General features: G+C 53.5%; 2 protein-coding genes and 1 pseudogene across 12 annotated transcripts in view; 2 read left to right on the forward strand and 1 right to left on the reverse strand.

Moving 5' to 3' along the window:
• Positions 1-1,904: 1,904 nt before the first annotated feature.
• LOC123282472 (heat shock transcription factor, X-linked member 3-like) lies at positions 1,905-3,395 on the forward strand. The gene is made up of 2 exons (XM_044763615.2): positions 1,905-2,399; positions 2,808-3,395. Exons 1-2 carry the CDS (start codon positions 1,905-1,907, stop codon positions 3,393-3,395), a joined length of 1,083 nt encoding a protein of 360 aa, XP_044619550.2.
• Positions 2,407-6,014, reverse strand: LOC123282473 (protein EOLA1-like; annotated as a pseudogene).
• Positions 6,015-8,865: 2,851 nt separating this feature from the next.
• Positions 8,866-27,270, forward strand: part of LOC123282422 (gamma-aminobutyric acid receptor subunit alpha-3-like) — an 86,057-nt gene continuing 67,652 nt past the window's right edge. The window contains exons 1-5 of one of the 11 annotated variants that reach the window (XR_011499919.1): positions 8,866-9,588; positions 10,978-11,041; positions 11,832-11,916; positions 12,833-12,947; positions 13,305-25,448. The gene's annotated coding sequence lies outside the window, so the exon portion shown is untranslated. Of the gene's footprint in view, positions 9,589-9,845; positions 9,941-10,026; positions 10,087-10,977; positions 11,042-11,831; positions 11,917-12,832; positions 12,948-13,304; positions 25,449-27,270 lie in introns of those variants that run through there. The other 10 variants (XR_011499922.1, XR_011499917.1, XR_011499918.1 and 7 more) reach the window with 10 other exon arrangements.

Here is a 27,270-nt window from a genome sequence, read left to right on the forward strand (position 1 = left end):
CCCTTCTGAGAAGCCACCAATGGTTTCCATTTAAATTCTTAGCCTCTGAGGGCATGTCCCTACAGGATAAACTGACTTCTTCAATGAATTCTTTGGAAACCTGTTTTGAAGCACAAAGACCACAGACCAAGCCCAAATGTAGACCTCGGGGCTCTGTTAAGGATTACAGTCCCCAGAGTGAAAGGTATCTTGGCAGATTCTCTTTCAAGCCCTATTTGCACTCCCCTTTTAGAAACAAAGGATTGATCCTCAGAGAGGGCAAATGACCTTTCTCAGTGGCAGCCAGGACAAAGGACCTGAGATCCTTGCAGACAGGGCCTTCCCATGGTACCACTCTATCTCCCGAGAACAAAGTTGTCCGCAACAGCTAGAGAACACTTATCACCAGATTCACTATCGTATCCTCTCCTCTGTGGTGAGGACAACTTTCATTTGGGTTTTGTGCGATTCCACAGCCACACTCTCATCTATTTTCACATACGCAATGATGGATATCTTCATGTTGTCTTCTTACATCTAACTAAACAAGTAGGAATTTTCTTTGGGAGTGAGTCTGTGTAAGGTAGGCCCTTTGAAAAGTATCTAACCCAACGGAAAACAAAATTATTCAGTGGACCTACCATCCAGGTAATGGCAGGGGAGGGATACTGGGGTCGAGGGTGGGGGTCGGCTTGGGGCAAGGAGAGCAGGGCTGGCTCAGGGGAGTGGGTCAGTGAAATGCTTTGTCTCAACAGAACAGAATAGGTGCTAAACCCCCCAAATCAAGGAATTAAAAGGGGAAGTACCAGAGGAGATCCAATTTGGAAGTGAGAGGCCAGAAATCTGGGAGAGCAGAAGCCAAACCACTCTAAAGCAGAAAAGAAATAGGGCTTTAGAGGAAGCCTCAAGGGAGGTTGTATGCAAGCAGCTGTGGAAGGTGATTTGAAAAGGGCACATGCAGGTGTTCCCAAAGTGAGCTCGTCCAAGACAACCAGAAGAGTTTCTATGGTGAAGAAATGGAAACTAAAGACAACCTGGAGAGGGATGAGTTGAGGGCAAGCAGAGTACAAGAGGAGACTCCCTCCCAAGCACAGTGGAGGATGCGGCCATCCACCTCCATGCCTACGCTGTGGGTAATAGTGTGTTTGAGGTGTTTTGGGTGACACTGAGGTTGAGGATCATCAGAAGCACTCCCACTGTGCTCCAGCACAGCACTACTCTGGGGACAACTTGACCCAGAGGCAAGAAAACAGGACTCCTTGTTTGGGCCCATCTGAGCAGGACCAACCAAACAGCAGGAGCAGCTAGAGGAGACCAAAGCAGGAAGCAGGAGCAGCACGAAGAAGGAGGGGGCCATCAACCTAGACTAGGCAAATCAGCCTGCTAGGGACCACCGTCTCCTGGGAGGCACAGTCCCCCAGTGGCCCATATGACCTGCCTAGTCTTGGTGGGAGCCAAGCTAGGACTAACCAGGGCCTGGCCCTTAAGCACATCAGAGAGGTCAGCAACAGGTCCCCCAACCCGTCTTTAGAGGTGGGAGTGGAGACAGGATTGTGCTTTCTCAACCCATCCAGGGCTGGGCCACATGAAACAATGTGCCTGGCAGCTGATAGGAGCCTTTCCTGGGAACTTGAACCAAACGTTTCTCTCCTTTTAGAAAAGAGAGAAGCTGGGACCCTGCACCCCTCCCCTCCCCCACACTTGGCCAGGGCTCCCTCTCCAGACCAGCTGTGAGCCACCTTTGTGACATCATGTGACAACTAAAGGGAACGATGACTTAAGCAGCCGGTTGCCGCACTACCGAGACTCTAGAATTTTGTGGACAGTATTTACTGGGCATCCCCACCCTGACCAAAGGCATTTCTGACCTGAGAGTTCAGGGATATGATCTCAGATAGAAAGTGCTCCTGACCTAGACTAGCTCCATGGCTAGTCAGAGTACCGACCAGATAGATGAAGTCAAGCAGGCCCCATCGGGTGACGGAGAGCCAGCAACAGGGGTCCCAACTAATTCATCCCTGGATCCAAATCTGGATTCCAGGGAGATTTTGGAGACCCACAGTGACCAAGCCATGAGCCAAGATCCAGGCCCCCAAGACAACCTGCGACCACAGGACCCAAACCAAGGCGCCGTCCACGTGGAAGAAAACCACCACCTTCTCGGGCTCTCCTTCCCAAGAAAGCTTTGGATGGTAGCTGAGGACGACGCCTTCACGTCTGTGCGCTGGAATGATGAGGGAGACACCGTGATCATTGAAGAGGATCTTTTCCAGAGGGAGATTCTTCATCGGAGAGGCCCAGGGAGAATTTTTGAAACAGACAGCTTGAAGAATTTTATCCGCCAACTGAACCTCTACGGCTTCAGCAAAATACGTCCAAACGACCCTTCGGTTCACTCTCCAGGGAACAAGAGAATGATGGTAAAGTAGAATGTCCTTCTGTTTCCCATGTTCTCCATCCCTCGAACATCTTCCTAGTAGACCAAGATGAATGATGCACTGAAAGGGTTTAATTTCTGAGGATAACTTTTTTCACGTGAGACTTTATTTATGGAAAGATGAGAAGGTATAGTTGTTCCTATGAAACAACCACCCCGAGAGGTAATCTGCAGGTGTGACGAAAGACTCTGAGAGCTCAGTTAATGTCAAGGAGATAGATGCACCTTAACCTATGCATTACGTATGTTGAGCGAGCTCAGGCTCTAGGGCAAAATGAAACTTGCCAGCAAGTTAAAAAGATCTTTTCTCCCTAGGAAAACAAGACCATTATGATGGGGGGGGGGTGAATATTTGCTCCCAGGATGACTAACAGGATTGATTTTGTTTCAGATCTACCGTAACTCCAACTTTAGGAGAGACAAGCCTCTGCTCATCGACAACATCCAAAGAGGCAACGTGAGAACTACCGCTCAGCCAGGGACCAGCACAACAACTCCAAAGAGAAAGAAGCAGGTAGCAGCTACGAGGCGCTCCCCACGAATCTGTCAAAATGAACCCACCATAGAAACTGACAGAAAGGCCCAAAAGGAAGCCCCAAAAGCTCAGGGACCCACTGACACCTGGTCGTTCATGTGCTCTGATGTCCACTCTGTGAGCAGTGTAGAAGGACATGCCACAGAAAATCGTGAACCAAGTGAGCCAGGCAGCCCAAGTGGGGAGGGCACGTCCAGGAATGTTCTGTTTGAGTCCATGGCTACTGGCGGAGGAGACGGTGCAGAGGAGCCACCCACCAGCCCCCCAGATTACCCAGATTATGATTCGGTGATGTCCTTGTACAATACCTGTTATTCCATCCTGCTGGCTTCCCTTTCAGTGATGGCTCCACATGAGGCCCCTGACGAGGACGAGGAGCAGGAAAGCTCCTCAGATTATAAGTGTGCGCTATGTGAGCACTTTAAGGACAACCCACGTTCCTAAGCTCACAGGTCACTAGTGACAGATAAAAACCACCATTTTACAGCCATGATGCGAAACTCTGAGGGAGTAAATAAACAATCTAATGAGAATTGTGACTCGGTGTTCTTTCTAACTTGCGATACTACACACAGCTCATCAGGTAAGCCTGAGGAGGCTGGAAATCCCGGCCCCAAACAGGCTTTGGTCCCCGTTGTCCTCTTTCATTTGAAGAACAAGCATTTTCACACATTCAGCCAAGGACTTGGCTAGGGAGTATCGAGGCAAGCCCAGGAAGATCTCATTCCCTGAGCCTGGCCTGGTGGTCAGGACACAGAACAGCCTGACTCTTGACCTTGGGGCTATCGCCTTCCACTATTCACGTATCTTGAAACAGGAGGGTCTTTCCTCATGGGTCCCATCTATGATGCCAGGAAGTTTCTGATCAGCAGCTCAATGTCCCTGGCCTAAGAGGCAGGGGCCTTCCAAAGTAGGGCCAGCCCATTTGCCCAGGGATGTCCGACCATTGCAGTCTGGCTCAGAAGAGACAGGTCATTCTAGTCAATGCCTGGGGGAAAGCCCATCATGCTCACAGGTAACAACCATTAGAAACTTTTCTAACAAATTACCAAAAACAAAGAAAGAAAAAAGACTTCCTACAAAATAAACAACACTACTTGTCACATTCCCGAGAGAGCTGTATTTAAGCTCCTTTCTTCACACATGAAGTAGCTGTGTGACATGTCTAACACGCATGCCCCATGAGCCAAGGGACACTTTTACAGCAGAGAAAGTCTTTTGCAAGGACAGGCGCTCTGTTTCCAAGTCTGATGTCCTCTTCGTCAGGAATGAGGCCATCCAGGGCTGGTCACTCTCCAGCAATCACTCAGCGCCCGCTCCCAGCCTCCACACAACGTCCCCTGGATGCTGTGCAAACACTCTATGAGTTTGACTAGAACAAAGAGAGGGGAGAACACTAACGATTCCTCTTAAAACATATTTCTTTGGTCAATCCAGAAATCAGCTGGACCAAAATGAGTGGCAGCGCCAAGAACTCCCTGGCAGCTTTCCCTTTTTCCTGAAGGTCAAAGTCCTTGAGACTGTCACTGAGCCCAGAGAGGTATCTTGCAAGGAAAGTCCCGCTCCCCGTCCCTGCATCTAAGTGAGTGGAGAATCTGTTTACGTGAACAGCACATAGTGGGGAACGCTCCACTGCGGTGCCAATCCACACTGAACCCGATTTCCAGGTCCACTGTGTGACGATGAGCTGCTGGGTCATGATTTCGCTGGTCTCTCGGTGACCTTCCTCTGAGGAGCCCACGCTCGTCAGGCCTCCTCCCCCAAGGGGATCAGGTCCTCTGGGATGTCTACCTGGAAGACATCCTTTCCGCCTTTCCTGGGGATGGGCTCCAGCAGCCACCTGGGGTTTGGAAGCACCGTCAGGAACTTCTGCTTCAGGTTGGTCAGCACGGCTTGATTTTCCAGTTCCACCACCTCATCGGGAGCTAAGTTTTCTGGACACTGCAAAGTTTCCCCAATGTCAACGAGCCCTGTGCACAAAGGGAGGAGCACAGAGATGTTTTTCCTTCCACAAACCAGGGCCTGCCTGTCAGACAACATGGGTATTCAAAGTTACAACCACCAGAGACTAAGATGATATCGCCCCAATGGACACGGAGTGAAGTGGGTCACTCTGAGTGAGCACTTCTCATGTGCCAAACTCTGTCCACGGGATTCTGGGAGAGGCCGAGGGAGAGACAATGAGGAGAGGGGCTTGTCCTCAACAACCCCACCAAAATAACAGGCAGATCCCAATCAGACTGCTGAGGGCAGCAGGTACAGATCACAATGGCCCCGGCCGCTGCAGGGAAATTACAAGCCAGCGGGTCCTCAAGCACTTCACGAGGTAACCGGAACTCAGGTGGGACCTCAACCATTGAGGTGTTAGGGGACTTTCCCAGTATGCAGCGGGCACTGGGGGTGGGACAGGCACGTGAAGCCAGGGAGCAGCTTGAGTCTAGAGGCCGGTCCAACCCACTCTGTGTGCTGTGCTGCCTCTCAGGATCTCTGCCACACACATGCACACGCAAGCACATACACACACAGGCAAACCCCACATGCAGACTCAGACCTCACCCTGCCTATTGCATCACAAACGGGAACGGAGGCCCAGGATGGAGAAAGGGTTCACCCTGGGTCGGGGAACCTCAGCCAACCAACCCCAGGGTCAGGGCCCTTTGTTGCCCCTCTGAAGGTCTGTTGCTGAAAGAAACTACACTGCCCACACACACACAGCAGTTCAAAAGAAAACAAGCCACCAAACTCCTGAGCAAGGTCCCGGGGGCAGCCCTGGGAGGTGTCTGAGCGCTGGTCGGCACAGCAGCACTTGCCAGCTATCACTCCACGGCCGTACTTTTCCCCTTCCTGGAGCAAGGCCCGAATCTGAGCGGGGGTCCTCCCCAGCCTCTCCACCAGCAGCTCCCTCCAGGCCGTGTCTTCACAATCCCTGTGAGCAATGTGGATGGCGATGGTACAGTCCCGGTGGCTGCTCAGCAGGGGACGCCAACGCGTCTCCACAGTCTTGACCCCATTTAAGACAAAACCAGCCTAGGGCTGCCGGAAAGAGAGGCAGCTGAACTTCATCTCCCCAGAGCTCCTTGGGCCTCACGTGGACTGTGGAAATGCAGAACCGCAATGTCAATAAACCTCACGCACCAGCACTCCAAGCTCACGGCCCGTGGGCCTGACCTCTCCCCAGCGTCCCCAAGGTGCCCTGAAACCCCACTGACCTGGACGGTGGAGTAGCGGAGAGTGCTGGTTCCTCCTTTCAATCACCAGACAGTCAGTTGACAGGCCTGACGGAAGAGGCTGGCCACTGGGATGACTCGCCCGTCACATGGAGTCTTTGGGGAGCTCTCGGAGCAGGTTGGGGACAGCTAGAGAAAGGCACAGCCAGGACAGCACGTGGTCAGTTGTACAACAGAGGTCACTGAGCCCCAGGGCAGCACAGAGGAGGGACGGAGGGCCCCTTGGCTTCACAGCACAGTGGGCTGGCTCTAGCCCTCTCCCAGCACAGACAGGGACAGTCCTGGGCTATGCTTCTTCTCCTGCCACCCCCGCCCACCCCAACCCTCTCTGCTTCCTGGCACTGCCACTGCCAAGGCACCACAGGTCCCAAATCTCCCGGCCCCTACTGCAGGGCTGCTACCAGAAATCCTTGGTATCCAACCTCAGCTGGGCCCTGGGGATGCCCTCGATCTCAGACGGCCCCATCAGGTGTCTCCTCCTGAACCCTTTGGCTGTTATCCTCCTCCAACCCCTTCTGGAACCACTGCTCTCCACTGTCAGCAGGAGTCCCAAGCTGAGAGAAATGAATCATGAGAGCAAGAACGATCGGCAGCAATGTGCAGGCACTGTCTCCATGCCAGGCCCTGGGATGGGCGCGATCCACAGATCACAGAATTCAACCTTCAAATAACCAGGTAGGGGCAGTGCTACTGTCACCCCACTCTACAGCTGAGACGGAGGCACTGAAGGATGAAGAGAGAACTCAACATTACAGGGGACCTAACTGCATGCACTCCCTGTCCTTGCCTCCTTTCTCTGTCCCTGGAGGACAGAGATGTGCACTGGGAGGACCTGGGCCCCAGGCCCCAACCTCAGCTGGGTCATGGCACCTCGGGGAACCTCAGTCTCCACGTGAGTGTGAGGACGGGGGTCGAGGCTCCAAGGGCACGTAGCCCAGTACCTGCCAGAGGCTTCTTTCCCCAAGCAGAACAGACCCACACTTCTCACCACGGCCTACAAGGTCCCATGTGATCTGCACCCTGCTCCAGCTGTCCACTCTCCTCCCTGCTTTATTCAACATCCTGCAGCCATGAAGGCTTTCCTTCTACCCCAGGAAGGCTCCAAGTTCCTTCCTACCACAGGGCCATTCTAGATTGTTATTGGTTGCATTGTGGCCCCTCCGGTTTCACGTCTTGAAGTCTCAGTCCCTAGTTCCTCAGAATCTGACCTTATATACACAGAAAAGGTCTTTACAGAGGTAATCAAGTTAAAATGAGCTCCTTAGGGTGCACCCTCATCCAATCCGACTGGTGTCCTCATAAAAAGGGGAAATTTAGAGAGACACACACAGAAGAACACCATGTGAAGAGGAAGGTAGAAAGTTACAAGCCTAGGGATGCCAAAGATTGCCAGCAAACCACCAGAAGTCGGGGACAAGGACGGAACAGCAGATTCTGTCTCACAGTCCTCAGCAGAGGCAAAGTCGGCCGACACCTTGATCTTGGACTTCCAGCCTCCAGAACTATGAGACGACAACTTTCTGCTGTTGAAGCCACTCAGTCTGCGGTACCTTGACATGACCGCCCTGGCAAACTAACAGAGCTGTGTGCTCTTGCCTGGACGTCTCCAAGGGTGGAGGCTGATTTCTCCATTAACAGCACATCAAGCACGTTCTTACACGTCTGCACATCTTCTTCTGTCCTATTCGTCACCGCCTGTATGCTATCCCATAGTTGGCTCTCCCACAATTCACTGACTATCTTCCTAATGGTGAGTCACAGACTGCTCTGCACTTTCTGTCACCATAAAGGACGTCCCCACAAACAGCTGTTGACTGAAGATATCATTAGGAGGAGGCCTGGGTCAAACGGCATGCACATCTGTGATGCCAATCTGCACCAGCAGAAGGCTTTCCAGAGAGGCTCACTTGCGTATCAACCACAAGCAAGGGCCATTTCCTCACACGCTCGTCGGCCCTGAGCATCCTCCTTCCACTTAACCTTTGCCAACCTGATGGGTGACAAACGGTTGCCCTGTTCACTGGCTTTGGATTATTTATGAGAGAGGCTGGATGTCCCCCTGTGGCCTGGCCACTTCTACTCTCCTCCTGGGGTAGACGACTGGACTGCAGGTTTGCCTAGTTTCTGCCACTCGCTGTCTTGGTCCTTTTCTCATCAGAACCACAAAATCACAACCAGGAGACCTGAACTGTGTGGCTGGGATCCCTAGAGAGAACTGAGGTAACCGTAAAGGTACGAAGGGGGCCGAGTGCCCTCCTGCCTCCTGATGCGGAGAGTACCTGCTTGGTGGCCTGAAGAGGAAAGCCTGTTCCTCTGGTCTCAGCTCCTTCGCCTGCAGAAGGACAAGAGGGATAACGAGACAAGGTCATCAGGTACGAGACAGCAATGTGGGCTAAAGTACCAGAACGGTCTTCAACTCAGCAGGGACTGGAGGCCAGCAGGACCCGGGAGGGTCCAACTGGAGGGAAACCCCTCACGCACGCTTTGGCTCTGCTCATCACGGCAGTGGGTCTCTCTGGCCCCGGCGGGCTGTGGGACCACATAACGCCCCAGCAGCCAGCAGCACAGCACATCACGTCACGGAAGCGGATCGTGTTCCGAGGGCACAGCGGAGCCCGTGGCCTGGGTGGGGGCACAGCTGAAGGGTCACGGGAGGCAGGAGGGCAGGTACAAGGGCGGACCTACCGGTGCCTGGGGACCGGCACACTCGCCTTTCTAGGCACAGACGCACTTCGCTGGTCCACACACTTAGGAGTTAGGAGGAGGGCGGGTGTGTGACGGTGGTGGGGAAGGGACAGGAAAGTGCGGCCTTGGCCACCTTCACGCGCTCCTAGGGTAGTGGTACCATCCCGCGGAGGGCTGAGTCCTGGAGCCTTTCCGGCGGCGCGGGTCTCCCGGATCCACTGGCCGAGCGAGTGGCGGGCGCGCTGCGCCGACCCGGCTCCGACCATCGGGCGGCATGGTCCTCGGCCTCCCCGTGTCCCGTCGGGGCCGCCTCCCACACCCAGGAGAGGAGACGACGCGGGTCGCGGAGCAAAGACAAAGCGCCTGCCCAAGTCCTGGCTGCGCCGCCGCCACCGCCGGGGGAAACGGAGACTAGGGCGACCGACAGGCGACAGGCGCCGGCTCTCTGTACGCAGGCCAGGCTCGCCTAGGCGCCAACGCCCCTTTCTTGCGGGAATACAGGGGCACGGATCACGTACGTAAGCACGCAGCACGCCGGAACTCAGCACGCCTGTACGAAGGCACGCAGGCACGCAGCCAGTTCATTACGAAGACACGTGCTGACGTCACGAGCACGAGTGCACGCGGTCCCCCGCCTCTAGGAGACGTCGATGGACTCCCCAGGCCCCAAGGGACGAGGGCTGAGCAGGCCCAGTCGGGGCCTGGAGACCAGCGGCTGGGAGCACGTCAGGAACGGGCAAGAGGGGCTGGGGGAGAGTGAGGCGGGGGACAACGTGAGCCAGGGGGCGGGGCTGCGGGGAGGCGGAGGGGCAGGGCCGGGGCTGGGCGGGGCCGGGGGAGCCTTATGGAAGCCAGACCTGAGGGAAAGAGCCGAGGGAGGAGCCGCTATTGGAAGAGAAGGCGGGGCTGAGGGCGGGGCTTCAGGAGACGAGGCGGAGCTGGGAGAAAGGTGGGGGAGGAGCTGGGGGAAAGGGAGGGAGGAGGAGGAGGGGCTAGGCGCCTGGTGCGCGGTGACCTCAGAGGCAGAAGTCAAGGTGCAGTGGCAGCGTCCTTGGCGACCTAACTGACCCTCCGAAGGTACCCTGGGGGACGCGGAGGCCGGGAGAGGGCGGCACCTCTAGGCTGAGTCCTGTGCCCGGAGAGTCAGGGTCTCCTTCTTCCAGGCCACCGCGGGCGTGCCAGGAGGTCCTGAGGGGCAGTCGTGATATGGGCTTTGTTTGCAGGTGAGAAGGAAAGTCCCCCCTCTTTTCTGCTGCCCCTCACACCTGACATGTCTCCCAAAAGCCCGCTTCTCTGTCAAAGCTGCATCCTGTCTTGACTCTCAGTTAGTAGCTCAAGGCACTCACTGCCACGCGCTGTGCTCCTCGACATCCCTGCGCCCTTCCTGGGCTTTGCCTGGATGACCCAGTCCTGGGGCTTTGCCTCTCAAAGGCCTGATCAGAATGAAGGCCCCTCTTCCTGCCCCATGGCCACTTCCTGAGTTCCGGCCCCATAGTCTGGGGCCCGTGCTGGTTGTTCCCTGAGCCTCCCCATCGGCCTGGGCACCGGCTCTTTCTAGTCCAGTGGGAGCTGCACAGGCCACCAGTCCCGTTTCTCAGCAGCACATCTGACCTCATCAATGCCCTCCTGAAAACCCTGCTGGGCCCTCTCCTGTTGAAGCCCAAAAACCTCGGGGCCCTGGGAGGGCCTTCCGGGGGGGGGGGGGGCCAGCTCTCTCCCCCGTTGTGGCCCAACATGTGGGTCATTGTGCTGGGGAGCCCCTGACCCCTGAGTGCACGCAGTCTGTCAGGACTCCCCACTTTGGTACGTGGTACCCGTGGGCTCTAATGCCTGCCAAGACAAGAGAGTCCTAGCCTTTCTCTGCCCCACGCCTGGTGGCAGGCACTCCTGTCCCTGGGTTCTGGCGGCACTCTGGCCCTCCCTTCCTCCCTCCCTTCCCTGGGCTCCTGTCTCCCAGGGTTGTACCTGCTCTCCAAGAGTCCAGGGCCCCCTCAGGAGCGCTGAGGTCCTTAAATGCCAGGACTGGCTCTTGACTCGTTTCTGCAAGCTGCGGGCCCAGTGCACAGGAGTTGCTCAGTCAGTGTAGATCAACAGAGCACTGCCTTACCTTCCAGTGAGCTGCAGCTGCTTGCTCCTTGCCGAAGCTCCAGGAAGCGCGAATGCTGGCCCTGAGGTGAGGTGAGGAGCAGAGGGCACCTTCATGGGATTCAGGCCTCAGGGCTGCAAGGGGCCTGCTTTCTTCCCCAGACCGTGGTTCCATCCCCATAATGCAGCCCATCTTCCTTTTAGGAAGTGCTTTTAGCATGTCCACCACTGCTCTTTGTGGCGAATGCCCCCAGGACTTGGCCTCCTCTTTAGAGCTCACAGCACCTCCTCAGTCAGGCTCGCTTCCTCTTCCCTCCGGGCAGCACCCTGCAGAACTCACTGTCCCCGATGGCCTGTCTGAGCCCTTGCTTTTGCAGTTTCTTATCCTTCACCCCTCCAGTGACCTGTGTCCATCCAGCCCCACCTCCCCCCAGCTGTCCTCTGGGAACTTTCCACCACCAGGCCTCTCGGTGCTCCACACTCTGGCTCTCCCGGCCCCCTCTCTGGCCTAGATGTTCTCCTGCCCAGCCCATGCTCTCTGCTCCGTGTGATTTCTCCACATCCCCTCCCCTCCGCTGAGCCTGTCACCCATCTCCTCACTTGCCGAGAAGTGCAGAGTTCACCCCACGTGCTTCTTTGACTCTGAGGTACAGGGAAGGTTCCACTTGGCTCCTGCCACGTGTTTTGCGGCACCACAGATCTGGGACCGGCGTGACCCAAACTCCCGGTTTCCCCCATACACTTCTCCGCAGGTCCGGTTTCCTCCTCTCTGAAACGTCTTTTGCCCGGCTTTCTGTTGAGCTGCTGGTCTCTTTGGTGCAGAGTTGTGGGAGCTGGTTCTGAAGCCTGGGTGCTCATCTCCCCTTCGTTGTTTGCATTTCAGATTCCTCCTCTGGCCCTCGGGGGCTGCTCTCCTCCTCCCTTTGCAGGCCTGCTCTGCACTCAGCGTTCACCTAGACTCTGGAAGTGTAAGTGATCCCAAAGGTCAGGGAGTGTCCACTGCCCCTCCAGCTGGAGGCTGCCCTCTACCCGCAGGCCCCACCACCTGGGAGGAGTGGTCCCCGAGGAGGAGGTGCCCTTGCGTCCAGCACTCTGCCCCTGAGAATGGGCTCCTTCTCATCCCTGTGATTCCCTCTGTCACCGCTTGGCTGTAGTTCCGTGTCCTGACCTTGCTGAAGAGGAGGCCCGGCAGCCGTGCAGTAGCAAGAGGACAGCGAGCCTTGTTTCTTTGGCCCCAGTCTCCCTTTTCCTCCCAATCCTCAGGTGGCCTGCTTCCAACAGGCAGACTCCACTGCCCTCCTTGCTCTCTGTCCCCCAGGTAGCTCCAGTTGGGTGGGTCCCTCTCAGTACGGCCCGGATCACGTGGTCCAAACTGAGAACTGTACTTATTTCTGCCTTTGTGTAGTGACGCTCCAAGTCCACAGGAGGAAGCTGCATCACAAGGCACCTGCAGTCACCCACGAGCTACTTTGCCACCACTGCTTAGGTGTGGTGCCTGCACACATAGGGTGGCCTGGTTGAGTTGGTACTTTGGGAGTTTCTGTGAACATCTGGCAACCTCCTCACTTGCATTCATATCACAAGCCAGAATAGCACCGTCAGTTGGGGGCGGATCAGTGCTCATTTCCATGTTTCCATCTCCTGAGTCTCAGTAACATCTTCTTTACTGTCCTCAGTCTCTGAGCAAACAAGCAATGACCCCCTCGCCAGGCCCTCCACAGCTTGAGGGACGGCATCCAAACGTCACACTGTGGCTGAGTGACACTGTGTGGTCCAGCTTATTTGTTTATGAGATTCAGGTGTGGGAGACCTGTAGCAGGTGTTGCCATCCCATAACTATGGTGATGGGGCCTTGAATGGGTGGACTAATGCACTCTGTTGCAGAAGACCCACTCGGCTAACTCCTGAGTATGTGCATGCTCGCTGTGGCGACTTTGGAAAGTACAGAAAGTATATGAAGAATCAAGACAGAGGGCACTCAGGAGACAACTACTCGGAGGTGTGAATGCTCACAATTTGGGCCTATTCCCCCACTTCTTGTTTTTTGCTGAGGCAGACTAGCCCTGACCTAACATCTATGCTGGTCTTCCTCTTTGCTTGAGGAAGATTAGCCCTGAGCTAACATCTGTGCCAGTCTTCCTCCACTTTATATGTGGGTGGCTGCCATAGCATGGCTGATGAGTGCCCCAGAATCCAAACCTGTGAAGCCAGGCTGCCAAAGCATAGGGTGCTGAACTTAAGCACTATGCCATGGGGCTGACCCTCCCCCCGTTCTTTTTCTGTGTGGTTCCTCTTTACTCAGTTGAGTTCCTGCTGTGTGACCATTCTGTCTTATGTTTTTTTGTTTAACATTAAGTGTTACCTTGCTGTGGAGTGTATTGGATTCTGGGCTCTCTCCGCTCAAGTGCTACTGACAAATGCTCGAGAATGGCCCAGCACACCTTGGACCCAGTGACGTCCTCTGGTCAGAAACTCCAGCACGGGGGTCCTCCTGAAGTGGACGCGGAGAGCAAGTTTATTGAGACTCCAGTGTCAATGTCGGGTTGGACGCTGTGTCCAACAGCCTCCCACGGTCTGGTAATCCCATTTCCCAGCGTTCAGTCCCCCAGTGCATAGCCAGAGGTCCCTTTGGTAGGGGTTGGGGGGGTCATTCCCGTGCCTACTTTCCATGGCACTGCAGTGTCCTTCCCACCTCCCTAGTCCACGGTTCCAGGTCAGAAAACTGGCTCAGGGGCAGAACCTGGGCAAGGGATCATGACTTTGTTGGGGTGGCTGCCCTCAGCCACCTGCCGTGTGTTCTTGCTCTTTCGAGGGTCCATTTTAGGCTGCACCTTGGTGGGTTGCCCATCCATTGTGCCCCCAGGGAGGCCGTGTGGTATTGACCACCTCCGCCGCTGGAGGGGTCAGGCCTCCTTGCCAGTGGTGTCCATCAGCGTCAGCCCCCGCATGCTGGCCGTTCAGTGCCACCCCAGGACCTCTACTGCCGTTTGTGGGTCAGGCGGTTGTGCAGTTCCTTTCCTCCCTTAGCAGGCCTGGCACATTCTGCCTGTGTTGTGTGGTGACTTCACTCTGGTTGGGGGCCTGGCAGGAAGCCAACCACCTCTTCCTGGTTTTCCTGGGACTCTCCTGGTTTTAGCATTGCAAGTCCCACAGCAAAATGGGACAGCTGGTCACCCTACGTCCTGGGACGGAGGGCACTCACGGGGAAAGACATGCAGTTTTTTGCTCCCTTAGGGATGGGGTGGGCCGCTGCCACAGGCTCAGAAGTTTCAGAGGCATCTGGGGAGTCTAGCTCTTCCAGGGCCCTCGCCTGGATGTGCCTGTCTCTTGTGTCAGGGGTGCGGGTTTTCCCGACGGGGCTTCTGATGTTGGCCTGACAGACCTGCCTTGGTGAACGTTCAGCCGTCTTTGAAGTTCAGCCACTCCTATCAAATCCTGGGTTTGCCCTTCGTCCACTGCCTGAGATGGGGCGACTTTGCAAGCTACTGAGGAGACTCTGGGGCTCCTCCTTAGTTTTCACTCGGTTAATCACCCCAGGCTTCTCATCGCCCTGCAGGTCATCAAAGCAAGAGGGTCACCCTTCTCCTTCCCCTTGTCCTTCGAGTTTTCCTTCCCGTACGTGCCACACGCCTGGGTCCCCTCGCCTGCCCGGAAATTCCTCTCCATCCGCTGGCCCAGCGAAGAGTTCTGACAGGAACATTCTAGCTGCTGGGCTGTCTGCACACCACCAACCCCCAGGATGGGCTCCTCATTACCAGTGGGGCGGGTGATGAGCAATCCCGCACCAAGACCCTGTCTTAGCACCTGCTTTTTGGACCACTCCAGAAGCAACCATCTCAGGTGGAATACTTCAGGAAGCTTCCCCCGAGAGGGAGTGAGGTGTGCCAAAGGCTGACTGGAGACTAACACCCACCAAGGGAGCAGGGTGAAGCAGGGCTGGACAGGGTGTCCCTTCAGCCTGCAACGCCAAGCTGACAGTCTCTCCCAGCCCATCGGGGAGCTGCAGAGCAGGGATCGGCCTTTGAGGACCCGCACTCGGCCGGGTGGTCAGACCCTCACTGTGCCTGAGGCCTTGCAATCCAGGTGGACCGAACGGGTCAATCAACACCCAGAATTGGTGCCCCAGGAATGCGTGCATACCAAGTAGCACACATAGGGCGCCAGGTGCCTTTCCTCGGGCAAAACCGTGCTCCACACTGCGGCCGGCCTGGTGGGGGGTGTTTCGGCCTCTTGTGTGTCAGGAGACTGCTGGGTTCAGAAGCGGGTGTGCTTCCAGGGCGTTTGCCAGCTTGGCGTCTCTTAGCATCGCTGTAAGCCCAGGCTGATGGGAGAGGGCAGACCTGGGTAGGGAACAGCACAGGGCAAAGCAGAGTTGTCAGCAGCCACCCGTCCTGTAAGAGGCTCCTTGACGATGCAGGTCCACAGGCGCACTCAGCTCTGCGTCACTCAGGGCTGGTGGGGGCATCTTCCAGGCAGTCCTGTAAACCACCTGATCTGAATCGAGGCCCTATGGGGTCAGGAAAACGTGAAGGGGAAGGAACCACTGACTCGGGGCAAGGGGCTGCGGAAGGCCTCAGAGAGAAGGACCATTTCATCTAGGTCTTGAGGGTGAAAAGGGTCTCCTTAGGTGGGAAATGGGGGAAAGGCCCCCTGAAAGGGCCAGATACATTCAGGGAGCTGGGAGAAGATTCCTGGCTGAGGCAGATGTGTTTGGGGAGCGCCCCCAACCTGGCCCCTTCACGCTCCTGTCCTCCACAGGGGGAGCATGGCAGAAAACGCAAGCTTTGTTCTATGGTTACAGATCTGGGATTGATCCCTGGTGCGACCACTGCTGGAGTGTGAGTCTAAGCAAATCACTGTACCTCCCCGAGCCTCAATTTCCTCATCTGAAAGATGGGCACAATATGAAAATCTCCCCCTGAGGAGTCATGCTGTTTTTCCGCCTATCTCCTGGGGTCGTGGATGACACAGGATGGTTCTGTGAGAGTGGCCTGTAAACCATGAAGCACTCCACTGCTAGTGGTGGCTGGAGAGGCATCTCTGTTTTGCTGATTAGGCTTTGATAGGTAAGAGAGAGCGTGGGGGTGCTGGCCTGTGCCTCGAAGACTGCAGATGGGAGATGCACAGACATGGAAAAGCCTCCAGTTTGGCAAGGAAGAGGAAGAGCAGTGACACCGTTGGCCCCCAGTCCCAAAGGTCCTACTGGATGTGGCCCCAGGTTTGTGGATTGGGGCCTCAGGTGCCGTGCATGGATTTTGACCAAAAATGTACAGTATAGTGGCCCCTGGGGCCAGTGGGGAGGCAATGTGGACCCACTCAAACTGACAGGGTTTGAGAAGTGGGGCCTGTATCAGTGCCCCCAGGGATCTGTAAAGCTGGGAGCCTCTTCCCTGATGTGTGTGGACGTCCATGTCAGTCTGCTGCGTCTGGGGATACAGGTCCATGATCTGCTGTCCTCAGTTCCCTCATCCACAGAGCTTTGGCAACCAAAAGTGTTTTCATCAGCTTCGCCTAAAGTCTGTTGGTGGCAAAACCAAAAATGGATGACAAGAAGCTCTTTGTAGAATCCTGAGTTGTCTTTGTCCCCCTTGGCGTTTGTAGTCATGTGTCATTGTAGAGCTATCAACGCGTTCGCTGGAGCCTGCAAGGGTGTTTGTGCTATGCGGTCTGTGCCCTCTGTCAGCTTTCTGAATTCTGAAACTCACGTGGCCCCGAGGCGGCCTTGTGCACGTGATGCTATCACCAGCAAGAGCCAGCATTCGTTGAGGACTAACGGAGGGCCAGAGTTGCTGGAGGTATGTCTCTCCTCCAGCCGTCAGCCAGCAGGGATGCCCTTCCTGGGACAGGCAGGACTGAGTCCCTGCCCCAGGTCAACCTGGATGGCCGGATGCCCCAGCTCTGCCGAACCAACTGCCCCAGGGTGTGAAATCTCACTTGGTACCAACCCAGTTTTCCGTGGTGGAAATGGGGTGAATGTGGAGCTAAAATTAGGAAGGCCCTTGGCAAGCGTGTGTGTACGTCAGTCGTTCATACCCCTGCAGATCTGCCCACAGTCTTGTTTCAGGAAATCCCGAGGCCTGTGCAGTTTCCCAGGGCAGTCACAGAACGCCTGGGCCCTCGCACACAATTCTGGGGGCTTGCATGATTGAGGAGTCTGATTTTGAGATGTAGGCAACAACACAGGGAGCTTGGCATCGTCAGGCCAGCCCAGTTGCTGCTTTCCTAGCAGGCTCTTCACAATCCCTGAGTGGAAAACGCAGCTGCAGCAGGTGAGCTGAAGGGGTGTCGTGCTGCAGCCTATGTGAGGAACTCTGCTGTGCGGCCCACTCTGTCCCTGACAAGCCTGTCGGTTCACTGTGGACAGCATGGTAAGGTGCCTGAAAGCAGCTTTCCAAGGAAGGGCCTTCACCATCTTGTTTTCATTCATTGTCCCCACTTTTTTCTCGAAGGGTTTCTTTCCCCTCACCTGGAGGAGTCTGAGTGGACACCTCACCTTTTCTAGCAAACGTCTTTAAGTGACCACAAAGGAGGCAAGGTGGTTAACGAGGCCCGTTGGCCTCAAAGCTGAAGCAGTCAGCACAGGGCCTAGCACATAGCAAGTGCTGGCCACAGGGAAGCTTCATTGTGCTTGTCATGTTGACACGTCCATGCCCCGTGTCCTTCACTGCATCAGTACTGAGCGCAGGGGTAAGTGAGGGAGCTGGGCTGAAGTCCAGTCTTTGTCACTGACAAGTCGTGTGACCTGAGCGCCCCTCCATTTTCTCCTCCTGTAAAATGAGGGTGGTAGACCCCACACCCAGCAGTGCTGGGACATACGCCTTGTCCTTCAGGCTGTGGCACACAGGTATCCCTGGCTCCATACTTGGCAGCCAATAGTTTTATCCTCGGGATTACTCTGGAGCCTGAATTGCAAAGTGCACGTTCTCCCTGGGAAAACAGTGTTCTCAGCCAGCCCGGGATCTGGAATCTCTCTCACCTGCCCACCTCTGCTTCTGTGCCCCCGTGTCCTTCCACGTGTCCTGGTGGCCTGTGAAGACATATGGTGATCACCGTGACACCACAGTACTGAGCAGCCCAGACCAGTGCCCTGGCCTGGGTCTGTCTGTGGCAGTGTGGCATCCTGGCCAAGAGGCCAGCATCTAAGTTCCAGCTGTGCCGGCTGTGAGATCTTGAGCCAGTGACGACCGTCCTCCAAGCCTCCCTTTGCACATCTGTGCACTGGAGATAAGGACAGCAGTGAGGATTCAATGAGCTGAAAAGGCTGGAATGAATTCGATGCACAAAGACGTGATGGCGAAGAGAAGCAAGAAAGTGGCGTTGGGGCCTTTTGTCTAACTTTGGGCCCCACCCGGGTCTCACCGTGAATGTCACAAGAAGTGGTAGTGCCAGCCCACCTCCAGCCTGCCATCGTATCCCTCTGGGAACTGATTCCTTTAGCAGCTTGTTGATGATGTAGAAGCCACGTGACCCTGGAAATGGAAAGCCAGAATTGCCCTGATCATAGCGCCTTGAAAGGGACACCAGGGAAGTACCCCACGTGCTGCCTGGAGCCTGTCAGGGAGCTGGGTGGGCATCACCTGAGGGAAGGTTGTAGTCCCCCCATGCCACAGGCTGCAGCTTCCTAACTGGGAACACTTCACTGGCCCAGCTGGCATCTCTGAAGCTCACAAGCCATGGCGTGGGGCTCAGGAGAGCTGGAGATGGCTGCTGCCGTGCCCCAGAGGGGCCGAAGCTGGGGCAGACTGGGCAGGCTGGGACCGGGAACTCCAAGGGCTAGAGTCGGTCCAGGCAGGCGGAACCTGCTACCTAGAGCCCCCGTTTCTCGAGTGCCTGCTGGAGGCTAGGAATGGGCCCCTAGGCCGTCTCTGTGGGATTCACCTTTCCACATGAGCCCCAGGAGAGTTTTGCAGTGGGCCAGGGCCACACTGTGGAGCTAGGATTGAAGTCAGGTCTGTCTGACTGCACAGCCCGTGCTCTTTGGCCCATCGTGTGACTGCTCAGTGCAGGATCACTCAGAGAGATGGGGGCTGGCATCCAGCTGGGGGCAAGCAAGCAGTCAGGGGTGTGAGGTGTGGCAGCTAATGGTTTCTGCCTGGATTACAAGGTCAAGGGTAGGACTGGGAACCTCAAGGCTTTGCTCCTCCCCAGGACTCAAAGGCAACTCTTGGGCTCCAAGAGCCAATGGAGAGAAATCCCAACTTCGATGGCTTTTGAAAACTGCACTTTCACTGTGAACAACACATGCCCTTTAGCAAGAATCACCACTGGTAAGCCTTCCACCACAGTGGGGTTTTATTTATTTATTTATTTTCTGGGAAGGAAGATTGCCCCTGAGCTAACATCTGTTGCCAATTATCCTCTTTTTTTCTTGTGGAAGATTGTCCCTGAGCTAACATCTGTGCTAATCTTCCTTTATTTTGTATGTGGGATGCTGCCACAGCATGGCTCCATGAGCTGTGTGTAGGTTCACGCCCGGGATCTGAACCTGCGAACCCTGGGTCACCAAAGTGGAGTGCACGAACTGAACCACTCTGCCACCAGGCTCCACTGGAGTCTTTTTCTTGGCTCCTTCGAGACTCTTGGAGAAGTTTCCCATATCGATAGACTGTTTAGTGATGTTATAGAAATATCACATCACACCAATTCTGCAATGGGGGACATCCACTGCTTTCCTGTGTCATAGCAACGGAGGGCTGATTTTCCTCACCAAGCCGGCAAGGTTGCTCTCGTTGCTGCCTTTTTTGGCATAAACTGCTCCCTTCATGAGGGCCTCTCTCTGATGAGGCAGGAGGCATGTGGTCATTCGGGGAAGATTCCTCCTACCCTTCTGTTGTTTCCCTGGAAGTTGTCGTGTTTCAGGCTGTCTGTCTTTAGCCCTTCCTTCTCTGGGTGCATCAATTAGTGCCCGAGGTGTGTTTCATAGCACTCATTTCAGAGGGACCCAAGAGGAACGTCACAAAGCCCTGCAGTGTTTCCCAGGGTTTCCGACTTGTCCTCTGGCTTTGCCTTCAGAAGTGCAGGAGGCAATGGGCGTTGCTCTGGCAATCCAGCTGTGGGCTCCCCTTTGCAAGCAACACCTGCTTGTTAGAGACTGAGAGTGCAGGCAGGTGAGGTCTGGCCTATGGGACCTCGGGACAGGGACAGGCCCTGGGGCTGTGACTGCAGGCCCAAGGGACCAGAAGCCTCTCCCTTCGCACAGGAAGCCCTCAACCTTGAGAGTCCTCCTTTATTCCCAAACACCTGTCATTGTTTCCCTTCCCTGAGGCTCTTTGTAAAGACAGATCTGGGGGAATAAGCAGGACTCCTTCATAAATGCAAGAGGAGCAGGGAAAACCAGGAGGGAAGGGGGGCCCAAATGGAACGTCCTCATTCAGATGGATGCCACGCAAATGGAAAAGGAAGCCGTCATCGTTCACTCAGCTAGAGAGCGGTACTTACAGAGATCCAATGAGGCATTTCTGTTTTGTTTGTTTTGTTTTAAGCTTATGCTTTACAAAATAATACATTTTTTTTAAGGAAATGAATCGCCTGTGAAACAGTGCTGGCAAACACTGGTGCCTAGGCGACCCCTGGTGGAGGCTTTTAGAAATTCCCGACTTCCCGGCTCTGAGAGCCTTGAGCTGGCCTGCTCCAAGCCCTGCCTTTGGGACCACTGGAGCTGAGCTGGCTGAAGCAATGAATGGCAGGATGAAAAAGCCTGGGCTTGAAAAGAAAAGAAAGGAGGAGGGAGAGGAGGAAAGGGAAGGGAAGGCAAAGATCACTTGCAGGATGATCGAGGCAAGATGTCCAGAGGCAAAGGGGACTGCGACTGACCTCTTCTGTATGAGTCATCTCAGCTTGTAAAGCCCTTGGCACAGTGTGTGACCCAGAGAAGGAGCTCAGCAAATGTCAAGGCTGCCGGGGTGCCCAGCCCCTCCTCTGTGCCCTCATGCTCCATGGGGCTTTACTTCTACTTCAGTGGAATGAGATTCTGGTTGTGATCCAATTCCCTTTCACTCCCCCTCCAGGCCCAAGCCAGGAACGAGGCAGCTCCTGCTGCATCACAAACCTCCGGGCAGCCCGGATCCAGCACTGTCTATCTGGCCCTGCCCAGGCAGTTGGAGAACAGTGTCATGGCCCTGCCTTGCACATCTTCAGACAGCCACGTCCGGGAACAGGGCCCTCGGTGCCTAGCACTTTTGGTGGCAGTCACAGCCCACATCAGGTTCCTTCTCAGAACCAGTTCACATGCCCACAGAGGCCAGAGCCCTGCCTGCCTCTCCGTGCAGGGCAAGAGAGCCCTCACTGGCAGCAGGCTGAGTACAGCCTGGGCCGCTCTGCCTTCTCATCCAGGTAATTCTGCTCATGCTTCTCATCCCAGTGATTTTGCAAAACCCAGAAGAGGGTGCCCCCCCTGGGGATACAGCAGTGAACGGAAGGGGCAGAGCCTGCTCTCAAGGAGTGCCCGTCTGAGGATGCCAGATCTGGAATGGGAGACAAGCCTTCAATTCTTCTTCGAATCCTCATCCTTTTGCTGTGGCAGGGAATTGCAGAATATTTCCCAATAGACGGATGTGTTCTGCCCCACCCCTGGAGTTAGGGTCAAACGTGGGAGTACAATAGAAGTCCAAGGGCAAGGGGACTTGTGCTCCCTTGCTGGACTGTACCCTGAAAACTTCTCAGCGTCCTAGAACTCCCCTCACACTAGATCAGCATGACTCAGCTGCGGAAGTGTCTGGAGCAGCCCCCTGAATTTGAATGGCACTAAAGTGGCGTGGGAGAGAGAGCCACCCTCCAAAGGATGTCACAGTGGAAAGTGGCTTGGACTGTGTACCAGGACACACCTGATGTCCTGAGGAGGAAGACACCTCATTGGAAGTCAGCACGAAGGGGTGCTGTCTCTTAGGGCCAGATGGGATTGTACGTTGCAGTGGATGCTGGCAGGGACAGTTGCCAATGACAAGGATCAGATGCTCGCTTGCGCTTTCTCTCTCTCTCCAGATGCCATGGAACTGAGTAAGCCTCACAGAATGTAGGTGGTAGCCAGGGGCCAAGGAGGAGAAAATCTTGAATTGCTTGATAATGATCATTTGTACTTAGAAAGAAAACCCTGAAGTAACTGGGAAAGTGTGGGATGGACTAGATTAGTTTTTCTGTCATCCGGTGGCATTGAGGCTCAAGGCAGGGTGCATCTGTGGTAGGTAGAATTCTATATAGCCTCCACATTTCCTACCCGCCCCCCAGTGTACATGTCCTTGTAGAATCCCCTCTCCGCCCTTGGACTTGAGTGGGCAGAATGGACTACCTGCTTGTAAACAATAGGATATGGCAAAGGTGAAGGGATTTTGCAGGTGTAATTAAGGGCCCTAATCAGTTGACTTTGAGTTAATCAAAAGGGAGATGATCCTGGGTGGGTCTGAGCTAATCAGGCAAACCTTTCAAAGGAGGGCCAGGCCTTCCCTGAAGTTACAGAGCTTCCCCTGCTGGCCTTGAAGAAGTAAACTACCATGTTGTGAGAAGGCCATCTGGCAAGGAACTGTGAGCAGTCTCTGGGAGCTAGATGGGCCCTTGACTGATGGCCATCTAGAAGATGGGGACCTCAGTCCCACACCCACAAGGAACTGAATTCTGCCAACAGCCTGAATAAGCTTGGAAGAGAACCCAGAGCCTCAGGTGAGAAACCAGGAGGTAATAGGTGGGTGTTGTATACAAGCTGCTAAGATTGTGGTAATTTGTTCCACTGCGCTTATTGGTCCCTCTCCCTCATTCATCAAACACTCAGGCACCTGGCTCCCAGGCCTCCTTGGCTCCCTGAGTCCTGCCATCATCCTGGGTGATTTCATTTCTACCTGGGCTGCCCATGCCACTCAAAGCCCCTTGACTTCTTCCTAACCTCCAGCAATCTCTCTTTCTCTCAGCCTCAGCCCCCCACCTTCAAGGCTTCATCCTAGCCCTTCTGATTATCAGGACCTGCTCCACCTCAAACGTCTTAAACCTCAGGGTCCCACTCTCTGACTAACGAGCTCTCTCAAAGCCTCACTCTTCACCATGCTCACCCAACCTGCTTCCTCGCTGGCCCTCTCCACTTGCTGTCACTCTTGTCCTGCTGCTGCTACTGCTGCTACAGCCCAGCAGAAAAAACCGAAACCAAAACGGAACGGAACTGTGGTAACTGGTGCATAATTTTCTCTCTCAGCTGACCTTCTGCATAACCCATCAATCTCATGACGTTTTGAAATGTTTTTAAGTTGTATTAGTTTGCGAGAGCTACTGTGACTAAGTACCACCAACTAGGTGGCTCAGAGCAACAAAAACGTATTGTCTTACACTTCTGGAAGCTGGGAGTCTGAAATCAAGGTGTTGGCAGAGCCGTGCTCCCTCTGAAACTGGTAGGGGAAGGGTCCTTCCTTGCCTCTTCCAGCTTCTGATGTTTTACTGGCAATTTTTGCCATACCTTGGCTTGCGCATGCCGCCCTGCAATCTCCAGCTTCACGTGGACATCTTCCTTCTGTGTGTGCCTGTGCCTGCGTCCAAATTTTCCCTTTTTATAAGCACATCAGTCCTATTACATTAGGTCCCACTTTGATGACCTCATTTTAACTTGCTTACCTGTGTAAAGAGCCTATTTCCAAATAAGTTCACATGCTTAGGTATTGGAGGTTAGGTCTTCAACAAATCTTTTTTTTTTTTTTTTTTCTGAGAGGGGCCACAGTTCAACCCCTAACAGAAGGCAAAGCACAAAAGGCATATGATACAAAGCAAAACTCCTTTGCCTTACCCCTTAGCACCCCATTCTCATTTTAAATGTTTCTAGTTTCACTTCCTCTGGTAGTCTGCCTCTATCTTTGTAAATATTATGCTGATATCTACATCAACTGTTTTGTGTCGTTGCCAACTGTAGACATTATCTGCTGACTTCCTGCTATGATAGATGAGATTCGATTTCACTGATCCTTTGCTCTTTTCATGTCTATATTTTTAACTTTTAATTATGGTAATTGATCAAACATATACAAAAATACAGAAAATTGTATAATAAGCCTCACATGCTCATACCCAAATTTCATCAGTTATCAACTCATGACCAATTTTCTTTCATCTCTCCCTACCATTTTCCCCTCTCCTATTAATAGGTAGATAGATCACTATTTTTCAGGTTTTCCATTTAAAGGCACTAATTTAGTGCCTTTAAATAATATCCCTATACCTCTATTTCTCTTTCCATCAACTAGGGACACAAGTATTGACTTTCTACATCGTACTGATGATACTAATATACCTGCATTTCCCTGCACTTCTCTTCCTCCCTTCCTCGTCCTGACTGTCTGTCGACTGTTGTTGCAGGTCGGTTTCCCGGGGAAGCAGGCTCTAGGATGGCGATCCATGTGCGGGAGTTTCTTAGGGAGTGCTCTTAGGACCAGCACCTGAGGAAGGGGCGGGGCAGGAAGGAATCAGGGTTGGGCAGATGGAGAAGGTGTGCTGTGATGCAGTCTCAAAAAGCTCCAGCCAACCCCACAGGGAGCACTGAAGCTGGGATCGCCTTTCCGAGATGTCCCACGTTGGGGCAAGAGGCTAGACCTTTATACCGCCAAGTTGAATCATTGGCTGTGGGCTTGCTGAGTATGGGTGTGACGTTGGTGAAGCTGACTGTCTTTATCCAAGGCAGTTCCTGAGGAGAGCTGGCAGCACTCAAGCCAGCTAGGGAAATAAGAATTTGCATCTTGAAGGGAGTTCTGAACAGTGTGCCATAGCACCATCATAGCCGTATTTGTAGTTTCCCATTGTCCACTGTTCTTTAACCATAATTAAGTCTCCTGGGCTTTCTTACCGATTGGTTCTCAAAGTTGAAAGGCAACCCACTGAGTTTGCAGTGTTATGACTATGGTCATATTATTCATTACAGTACAATCTATCTACCATTTCCATTTCTATAGTTGCACGCCAAGACCCCCATGATGCTTAAATGAGAATGTTCAAATGGAGTCTCCTTTCTGATACACTTTACTTTTTGTCCCAAATGTTACCATGTTCTAGTTTGCTTTCTATTAAACTTTGACTTTCTTCTATAGTCTTTGTTTTTCCTGGAGTTTCTGATTGCATTTTTTTGTAGAAGGGAGAAGGAACATAAGGCTTCTCACAGCCATAGACCTAATATCATTTAGGCGACTCCAGGTGGGGTCCTGGATGGCAGTGGGTCACCAGGAAGATCAAGCCAGGACTAGAAGCTTGGAATTTTCATCCCCACCCCCCATTCTCCAGAGAGGGCAGAGGGGCTGTAAGTGGAGTTAATAACAATCATGCCAGCGTGTGGAAGCCTCCATAAAATTCCAGTAGTATGGGGGTTTGGAGAGCTTCCAGGTTGAGCACATCCACATACCTGGAGAGTGGCGTACCTCAATGGCACTGGGACAGAATCTCCTGTGCTCAGGATTCTCCAAAACCTCGCCCTGTGTATCTCTTCACCTGCCTGTTCGTCTGTGTCCATCATCCTGCCCTTTAATAAAGTGGTAAATGTAAGTAAGTGTTTCCCTGAGTTCTGTGAGCCTTCCTAGCCTTCCTAGCAAATACTCAAATCCAAGGCAGGAGCGTCATGGGAACCTCCAATTTGTAGCCCACTCGGACAGAGGCTGTGGGTAACCTGGAGACCTCCTACTTGTGATTGGCCTCTGAAGTGGGAGGCAGTCTCGTGGGACTGAGCCCTTAACCTATGGCATCCGATGCTGTGTCCAGGTCGACAGTGTCCAGATGCAGTTAAATTGTAGGACACTCAGCTGGGGTCACAGAATTGCTGGGATGGGAAAAAGCCCACACATCTGGTGTCAGAAATGTTGTGAGTGTGGTAGCAGTGTGAGAGTAAAGGAGGAACACACAGGAGGAAGAGTGAGTTTTTTACTCACTCGTATTGCATCTTTCCTGCCCCAGCCAGAGAATCATCCGCACATCTAAGGAGCCCTGGTTCCTTTTCTTCATGAATGGTTTGAGAATCCAAGTGCTGGGTGCTAGGTGTGTTCACTGCTCCTGGGTGTTGTCATAGGCCCTCCCTGCTGACAGAGCAAGGAAGCATGTACAGTTGTACTCACCCCTGTATATAGTTACTTACAACTGTTTCTATGTGTAAGCATCTGTGTCTATACGAAGCTAAACCTGAGTTCATGCGGATGACTCCAACTCTAATCTAGTACACCATGGGTCATTCTAGCCTCCTGCCCTTATTTAAGAGTAAACGCCCCTTTAAACACTGAGGAACGGGGCTCCCACTCTCCGCCATCCATTTACATATTTGTTCTATTTAGGTGGACCTGTATAGCAGTATCAGTATTGTAAATGTGTGCCCTCTTGGGAAACAGCTCCATGAGCTAGAACCCAGTGGTTATGTAGTTCCCCATGCCTGTAGTCTTACAGACTCGCTCCCTTCCAAAGTGACTTAGGCCAGCACCTCCTCGACCCCTCCACTGAGGTCTTCCCTACATTGTCAGACGGATTCCTCAGACAGGCTGCATTCCTTCCTGGGATTCCACTGAACTCCTACATGACTTTGATAAATTTGCATACTTGAAGGGTCACTCTTATGCTGTAAAGTAAAATGGGTTTGACAAAATACCCACAATTACAGTAACATGCAGAGTGGCTTCACTGCCCAAAAACATCCCCTGCCTCCACCTGTCCAGTCCTTCTTCCCTTCCCCCAACCCCCTGGCAATCACTCATCTTTTTTACTATTTCTGTAATCTTGCCTTTTTCCAGAATGTCATATAAATGGAATCATACACTATGTAGCCTTTCTGGAGGATTTTTAGTAAGTTTCGTCTTCTCTCTTTTTTCTTGGCGAGTCTAGCTAAAGGTTTGTCACTTTTCTTGATCTTTGCAAAGAAGAAACTTGGTTGCATCCTTTTTCTCTGTTGTTTTTCTGTTCTCTATTTCATTTATTTCCACTCCAACTCTTGTTTCCTTTCCTTTGTGCTTGCTTTGGGTTTGCTTTGCTCTTTTGCTAGTTTGCAAATGTGGAAGGTTAGGTTATTGATTGGAGATCCTTCTTCTCTTTGAATGTAGGCCTTTACAGCCCTAAATTTCTGAGTGCTGCTTTTGCTGCATCCCATAAGCTTTGTCATGTTCGGTATGTGTTTTTGTTTCTGTTCATTCCATAGCATTTTCTAGTTTCCCTTTGATTTCTTGTGTGATGCACTGGTTATTCTTATGGAATGAACTGTGTCCCCCCAAATCCATATGCTGAATTCCTAAGTCCAGTACTTCAGAAAGTGACTGTTGCTGGAGTTCGGGCCTTTAAAGTGGTAATTAAGGTACAATGAAGCCCTTAGGATGAGCTCTAATCCAGTATGACTGGTG

This window comes from Equus asinus, chromosome X, assembly GCF_041296235.1.
Source record: "Equus asinus isolate D_3611 breed Donkey chromosome X, EquAss-T2T_v2, whole genome shotgun sequence".
In the NCBI taxonomy this organism is placed as follows: domain Eukaryota; kingdom Metazoa; phylum Chordata; class Mammalia; order Perissodactyla; family Equidae; genus Equus; species Equus asinus.